Here is an 8,666-nt window from a genome sequence, read left to right as displayed (position 1 = left end):
TTCATTACAGTAGGTTTGAATCAGTACATGCGTGGAAAACGAAAGCAGGTAAAAAATGAACAAGCAGAGAATTCTTCAGCATGAGACGAAGTGTAGGTGAAACATAATTGCGCAAAGGTTGGAGGATGTGTATCCAATAAAAACACATTTAACAGTGTAACAGAACTGAAAGTGGACAGTAACTAGTCATGAAGATTAGCAAGTGCACAATATCACGATGATATAGTTAACAGTTGCATTTTAGTAGCTAACACAAGTAAAAGATAGTTGAGTCACTGCCCGGAGAACAATCCTCCGAATATTAGGTTAGCTTAAACAAAAATCGCTTTATATCTAGACACGAACTGTGGTCACCTCCGACAGAACCGGAAGTTTACCTGTATAAGATGCCAAGCACACACCCAAGCAGATATTGAAAAGACTGGAGCCATTCCTTCCACAAATCTGCAGATCAAGAGTATTGATCATACACATTCTCGTAGATTTTGAAACATTCAAAAAGATTTCATCAAATTACACACACGTGAAGCAAGATTTTATCCAAATTGTTAAAAAGAAAAGCATTTATAGATCATAACTACAGGTAATGTAGAAATGAAAGCATATGACACTGGAAAACAAGATATCCATTATATTAATTAATGTCAAGGAGAATGCAAATGCTTAACCAGATCGACAATGCACACGGCTCATAACAATTGTATTAACTGTATAAAGCTTACCCACTGCATGGAGGACCTTCGCTTTCACCTGAGCATTTTGTACTACCTCTGCTATCATACACTCGTCTGTTTAAATAAGAAGTGCATTAATATTCGCCCAAAATATTCCAAAACATTAAATTTGAGGAGTCAGAGTATCACAGCTCACCTGTGGAACCTTTTCTCTTGCTTCTTATTGTGATTCTATGATGTATTTCAGTTGAGTTCCGGTCCAAGGCTGGCTGGGAAATTTCAAGTCCTTCTGATTTCACGATTTCGAGGTACCTGGAAAAACAAAAGTGAAGGTCCAAAAGGAAAAAAGAAATTAACATCCAGCAAAAGTTGATTGAACTATAAAAACAAAAGTTCACCAGGATTAAATTAGAAACTTATATCAAATATGTTTATCTGAAGATTATATATATATATCTAACTTAGGACATATTTATGCAAGCATTTCACCTTCCAGGATGGAAATTCTTCACGCCCAAATCTTCATCCCAAAGGAAAATGTAATCGTATATGGAAACAGCAGCAGGATGTAAGAACCGCTTTGCAAACCACCTGCGTAAAAAGGAAATCACAACAGTACCAATGAGTTCTTCTACTTCACAAGTATACAAGCTGATCGTAAATTTTCGCGTGAAGAAAGTTCAGCATAAAAAGGAGGGGTCTTAGACAGCCCTTCCAATCATAGAGAGAACTCGAGAATTGTATTTCAACTAATTTTTCAACATCAAAAGCATTAGAAGTTATTAACAGACACACTTCCAGCAATTGGAAACCCCAACTACTACTCTGCATTGTTTCTATTGAGAGAGCAGAACAATCACTTGTCCGCAAATTAAGATACTAAAGGCCCCCACCCCTCCAGTCATAGTGAAAATCAGCCTGCTTAATTTATGTCCTCCCCAAAACCCCACGGGATTAGGAACACAGAAGTCACCGATTTCAAACTAAACAAATTTCAACAAATTCCAAATCATTCACCATATTCGTACCATTTAGTTTGGTTGTTTGCAACAATATGAACGGCTTCTTTACTCCATTGGAGGTCCCACCAGCCATCAACATGTCCATCGTAGTGAAACAAGATGATTGTAAAATTCTCTGAAAGAAACTGAATTAAAGTAAATCAGGCATCAGACACGACTGAAAATCAGAAAAGGATTAGTCAATTACAAGAATTCCGAAACAAAGACGAGTAAGATGTTATACCTTTTGGACAAGAGTATCAACATTTTTCTTTTGTTTAATACCAACTGCCATTGCCAACAGGTTACGAGAACTAGAAACACTACCCTGAAAGGGGCAACACGGAGGGCGAAAAACTGAGCAGAAGAGAAAAACTAGTAACAATGATAATAAGAGATCCTAAAGGAAGATGCTATATTGATTCAACACTTAATGAGTAGAGAAACACCTTGGACTTTGAATTACTTGTAGACCAAAGAGGCTTTAACTCTAGATCTGAACTTGCTTGGATAATACCACGAGGCAAACTGTTCAAATGTGTAATATCTACATCAGAATCCTGGATGGAAGAACAAAATGCATTAGAATGACAATTGATACAAACTCTTAAATGCAAAATATTTCAGCTCATCAAGAACCGGAAGCTAATAAGTGTCGGATAATTACAAATTTATATATAGAGAAGAACAAAAATGCAACTACCTTTGAAGAATAAAATGGATCCGATTTCGACTCCATCTGAAAAGGTGCACAGGAAAGTATGATTATCAGGAGAGTGGCTGGTTGTATTGTTCTAGGGCACAACATAAGGTATCTCTACTTTCTCAATATAAATAAACGGAAAAGTATGTAACGAACAAATGGTAGCACCATCGTACCTCTGTTTGTTGATACTGATAGTTAGTGGTCCTATACACAATTAAAAACATAATTGTACATATAATCCCCATAAAAGCAATCTGTTTCACCTTTACTCCACATGTTACCTGCAATTCCGCTCTCAATAGTTCAATATACAGTAAACTTGGATGTTCCAAAAGAGGGAATAGATTATTTGTGATTTTTAACCCCACTATGCATTCACATACCCTGTCAACAAAGACGCTCTTTTTCTTCGTTGACGCCACCGCCATGATAGATGCCCTCATAGGCAACTATGCTATGATATAACGAAGGTTGCTCATTACAAGCTGCAATGATAACAATTTGGTAAACACATTAGAGAGGAACAGTGTTTACGAGAAATAGCCTATTTATGTAAAAAGGGGATTCAATATCTACAACATGCTCCTTGTTTGACCGTACGGCAATAATTTAAATTGTGCTCTGATGTCCAAACATACTTCGGAACTGGGACTAGTTAATTGGCTCTATGCTATAAATCTATAATGCGGGGAGAAAGAGACTAAACGGCTTTATAATCCGAGCTCTACAAAACATGAAGCGAGTTACTCACGCGCACACCAAGTCAGGGCACTCCACCGACCATCATACGACAAGTCACATTTTGTATCATCGTGGCACTACTTGCTCGTCATTTCTGCTCCTACAGAATAGCTGGTAATACCTCCGAAGGGCAGAGAGACCGTCCACACAATAGTTTTAGAGTAGGAGGAGCTCAGAGTTGGAATTCAATAGTCTAAGAAATGGTTATATTTGTGCTGACAGCTACTGGTATCATCACGATAGCAAAGAGGTGCAGCTACCAACTTCTACTAAGGCTGGCCATAATGTAATATGAATAAGAAACTTGGAAACAACAAGTAGAATGAAGTATTCCCAAGTGTGGAAATGCAATGTCAGGCACAACTATGAGAATCGAAACTTAAATATCGTTTGGAAGACCTATTCAAGAAGCTTCCAAGGCCTGAGCGGATCCAACACTTTTTGACACTGAAATAATTGTAGTTCTAAATGAATAATGTCCTCTGGAAGACCTATTCAAGAAGCTTATTAGGCTTGAGCCGATCCAAGATTTAAACTTTACTGATTTTAACAGTGGTAACACCGAAATAATTGTAACTATGGGTGCAGATCTAGTATCTATTAGAATTTTTGTGAGTTTTCACATAAATATCTATATTCCCTAGGATGGACACACACTCAGCGGAGACAAAAAAAAACACTAGGTGATTTTTCCCACTTGTCCTAGCCTTGGTGGACAGAGTTATCTTGCTACCAGTTGGAGGTGCAGGTATCCCGTGAAATTTAATCAAGGTGCGCAAAAGTTGATCCAGACACCACGATCATAAAAAGGCTCGAGAAAAATGGAACTAGATATAAAGAAGACATCATAAAAAGTTAAAAATAAAAAAAGGAGGAATACAATTCCAGAATTAAGGTTCTTGCATCAACATTGAATAACCTTTAATTTTATTAGTTGTTAATTTTGCATGCAGGCATTAAACAGTATATATTTATTTATTCAATTCCACTGGGAAATATAAGCAGACAAGAACAAAAACTTCGAAATTTTCAATCCATTGAGTGATTATTCAATATCCCTAAATTCCAAAAATCATCAAGAACCCAGAAAAAAAAAATTAGTAAATAAAAAATATCCTCACCGAATTATCAGTATTTTATGCAAAAAAAAAAAATAGATTTCACAGAAATAACAAAGTTAGAACTCAACCTTTTTCTATCCAAATTTTTATAAAAAAAAAAATCACATTTGATGCCCATATCTAAAAAGAAACGTATTAAATCCATTTGAAGTGTTAAAATTAATTAATTAAATGAACTAATGTTTTAACAGAAACTTTATAAATTCAAAATTCTGGAACAATTAAATGAAGACAGAACGTTACTCGTGACTTTCAATTAAATAGTACACAATAATAAATATTTCAGCTCATGCAACCAATTAATCTGAATTTTTTTTTAAAAAAAAATGAAAGAATAGAAGATAAGAAACAGAGAAAATACCTCATAATTCAGATGAAACTCCCCATAAAGAATAAAAAATTTGAAAAAAGGATATAGTATATCACCGATTAATATGGGAGAAAATGTGTATAGAGTTTGAATTGTATACAATCACTGTATATTATGTATACAGAGCTATGGAGAAAGGGTCTTTGAGTTTGAGAGAGACAAAACTGTTGAAAGTGCCACGTTTAAGTGGAGCTTATACACATGTTACCACCAGGAAAACACACCGCCATGAAGCTTGCTATTTCTTTTTTATATTTAAAAAAAAAAAAAAAAAACTTTACAAGGAAAATCAATTTTGTCTTCTTTTATATTACTTTTTTTGTCCTAATTTATGTGACACTTTTCGTTATTTATGTGGCAGTTTAAATTTGATTGAAAATTTACGTATAGAATTTTTAATTTTTTTGAAATGAAATTTATATATTTGTAAACTATATAAAAAGTACTATAAGTCATAATAATTGATAATTTAAAATATTTATGAAAAAATTACTATCAAAGATCGATAGATTTGAATCTCAAATTAAAAAAGTGTCACGTAAATTGGAACGGAGGAAGTGTTTGGTTTTTATTGATGTGACCACCCTTAAAAGTTTTAACAAATAAAGTTTTATATTAATATAATAATATTTAATAATTTATAAAGGCAATGACATGATGTCATTTTAAGTCACTAGAGAGGAAAATGTTAAATTTTGACAGATAAGACAACATGTTTAATATATGTTTAATTCTAATTCATATGATAAATAGTTTTATTTTTTCAATTATGAATGGTTGTTAGTAGGTCAGTCTCAACAATTTTAATTTCAATTATGATTTGTTTTGTTCATGCATAATTAATTAATAATAAACATAACATCTTCACTGTTTTGTTAGGTTATCTATAAATTTTTTTATTTTTTTTTTTTACAATTCAAATTTATACATTTTGATTTAATTTTTTTGCAAATTCGTCTTCACTTGTTATATGATTGTAATTTATATGAGCAAGATGGTCTTGCAATCGAAGGCGGAATGAGTTTAAAAGAGTTTGTGACATTTTCAAATTTTATTTTAAACTTGAATTTAAATGACATGTCTGTTCATAAAATAAGATAACGCTAAAACAACTATTGTCTTTAACTCTATAAATTAGATCTCTCTCATGAATGAGAAAAGGAAAAATCTATAGATATAAACACAAGTTTACATTTGATTTGGTTTAGTCAAGAAAAGAATCCCTTTTCTTCCCTCGAATCTACCTAAAGCAAAATTAACTATGGTACACAACAATGTTCTTTGGACCAATCAAGTAGGGATAAGGGTTTGAAAACTTTGGCCGAAATTATTGTTACGATATCAAACTTTATAGAGGACCTATTACCCCCCCTGAACTATTTAATAGTGTATTTTAAATGTATATATGTTGCCTAAGTGGGCACATTACTATTTATAATTTTGCATTATTTTTTATGTCCACGTGGGCAATATATATGTTTTTAAAATAGGTATTAAATAGTCTGGGGGTAATAGTCCTCATTAAAGTTTGATATCATAACAATAATTTCGATCAAAAATTGAAATATTTTTCAGACCCTCATCCCAATCCAAGTATGTTGAATTGACAACTAATTTCCAAATTATTAAAGCAAGTATAATCCTATCACAAAAAGTAGTAATTAAAGTAAAAGCTACTATTGGCAGTAGGTGGGTTTTTTTGTTCTTTTCCTTTTTTTTCAAGATGTAGGTGGTGCTTCATCAAATACAGAAATTAAAAAATGTGTATTGAGCATGTAACTTAATTAATCATTCTTTCTCATTTTGTTTGTAATTATAATAATTACAAGAAGTTATACCAACAAAAATTATGTCATCTTTTACACTACCCATTTAAAAATTATTTTTACTACTTTTTCGTCCCATTTTTACTTATTTATTATTGAACATTTCTTAAGAATCAATAAATAGAATGACAATTATTATACTATTTCTTTGAATATAATACACTCAATATATTGGGAAATGACTTTAGTTACATACTACATGATACTGATTGACAAGACTAAGTCAATGCTAGATGAAGGTTTAGAGATGAATTCTAGAATCCAAAGCGTTCAGGTTAAGTCAGATCAAGATTAATTATTTGGAGTGTAAGTTTTAGTGATTCTACACACGAGGTCGAGCGCCACCTTTGTGTTTTGTACTTCGAATATCATATTATTTTGTTGTCATAACTATTTATTCCTATGTATGTTGTATGGTACTCTTCATTTCACATTATTTTGTTATTGTTAACACTTTTATTTGTATTTCTCTTTTTCAAACTACTTGAATATGCTTATTTTAAGCTGAGGACCTATCAAAAATAATTATTCACATTTTTTTTAAATAACAACTATTTTAAATTAGCTATTTTTGACGAACACTCCTATTAAATGATCTAGATTCCACATGAAGTAATCTTTTTTTCCTTTAAACTTGTTTTTATGGGAAGATCACATCCCAACATAAATCATGTGAGTTGATGAAAAACCAAGAGTGTGTCTTGCCTTTTGTGCAATAAAAAAGGATCAAGACTTGTGACTTTTGATAGGGGTTTTATTTTTTGTGATTTGTATTTTTTGGACGCGCATAATTATAAAAAATTATTTTAGATAATCATTTAAGTTACATTAAAAAAAGTAAATTATACTAAACAAATCTCGTGTAATAAGTTCGATTGAAAAAATATGCAGGAGCTTCAACTTGAGACTAGGAAATTTATTAGTATTTTTTATTACGGTTGTGATCGTACTTTGATTATGATTTTATCTTGTTATTATTGTTGTTTAGGATTGGATTTGTCAGGTTATCTAAAGTATTTTGGCATGATTCTTCATTTTCATTATTTCTTTTTCTATACTACTTTGGACTGTTTTTTCCTTGACTTGAGGATCGAAAATTGTCTCTCTATCTATGTACACCTACTGATTAGAAGAGCAACAACAATAATTACATCTCGGTCAGGAACAAATTGAGATTTGAATTTTGGAGGAACAATTTGACTAATTTACTTCTATTTATACAATTTTTAAAAAATTGTTTACCAAATTATTCACTCTCCTCAATAAACATTCACTCCGTATTTATGTGTCTTTTCCATCAAATTTAGATTTTTTTAATTGAAAAAATATTAAATAACTTTATTTTTTATTTTTCAAAATGATTCTTTTGGGTTCAATTATGTTTAGTAATAATAATAATAATAACTAAAAAGGGACAAGAAGGAATATTATTTTCCCTCTTTTAACTCCATATTGCAAAAGTCAATTCTAGTACTATTATAATTAAGAATTTTTCGTGGATATTATTGGGTTGTCATAGTCACATACACATTTGCACTTTAATATTCTTTTCTTAATTTAAAGAATACTTTCCACGATCCCTAGTTGGCTAGTCACCCTCAATACAATTGACATAGCCATAATGTACTTTTTCTTTATTTTCCACAGAAACACACCTAAATTATCGCAAAATCATCAATTACACATGTAAATTATGTGGAGGTCATATAACCCCGCTGAAATTACACAGCTAATTATGCCAACAATTTTAGCAAGTCCACAATAATACACAAGAAAAATGAATGTTTTCTCTTCCAAAGAACCGCCGAATTAGTGAATTAGACAGGATTCCTTTGTCTAGAATACGAAGTGGTGGGTCAATTTTCCCAACACCAAGTTTGTGAAAAAGTTATTGTTTGATAATGAGCAAGAAATATCCATTGTTCTTGTTAGAGTGGGTAAAAGTCCCACATTGGGTTGAGAAATGAACTGGTGGTTTCCTTATATGGACTTGGGTAATCATCCACTCATGAGCTAGCTTTTGGAGTTGAGTTAGGCATAGATGTCATATCTTTACATGATATCAGAGCTAGATCCATCCTTGTTTGGACTCTCGGTCCACGCTCCAGTTGGGCCTGGGCATGAAGGGGGGTGTTAGAGTGGGTTAAAGTCCCACATTGGTTGGGAAATGGATTGGTGGTCTCTTTGTATGGACTTAAGCAATCCTCCCATCGTGAGCTAACTTTTG

At 32.3% G+C, this 8,666-nt stretch overlaps 1 protein-coding gene across 2 annotated transcripts; it reads right to left on the bottom strand.

Annotated features, from left to right (window-relative positions):
• Positions 1-880: 880 nt before the first annotated feature.
• On the bottom strand, positions 881-4,260 carry LOC125810092 (uncharacterized). Of its 2 annotated transcripts, XM_049489612.1 has the most exons (9): positions 4,244-4,260; positions 2,765-2,866; positions 2,555-2,662; positions 2,379-2,414; positions 2,125-2,235; positions 1,920-2,003; positions 1,703-1,811; positions 1,164-1,265; positions 881-986 (listed from the first exon to the last, which is right to left on the bottom strand). In XM_049489612.1, the coding sequence occupies exons 2-8, from the start codon at positions 2,822-2,824 to the stop codon at positions 1,183-1,185; spliced, it is 591 nt and encodes a 196-aa protein (XP_049345569.1). In that variant the 5' UTR covers positions 2,825-2,866; positions 4,244-4,260; the 3' UTR covers positions 881-986; positions 1,164-1,182. The 2 variants fall into 2 exon arrangements, with proteins under 2 accessions (XP_049345569.1, XP_049345570.1); XM_049489613.1 differs by lacking the exons at positions 881-986; positions 1,164-1,265 and having other exon boundaries at positions 1,743-1,853.
• Between the last annotated feature and the right edge of the window lie 4,406 nt (positions 4,261-8,666).

This window comes from Solanum verrucosum, unplaced genomic scaffold, assembly GCF_900185275.1.
Source record: "Solanum verrucosum unplaced genomic scaffold, falcon-dt-bn FXZP01000281.1, whole genome shotgun sequence".
In the NCBI taxonomy this organism is placed as follows: Eukaryota; Viridiplantae; Streptophyta; class Magnoliopsida; order Solanales; family Solanaceae; genus Solanum; species Solanum verrucosum.
The sequence above is the reverse complement of the archived record's forward strand: the minus strand, read 5'-3'. Positions and strand labels throughout refer to the sequence as shown.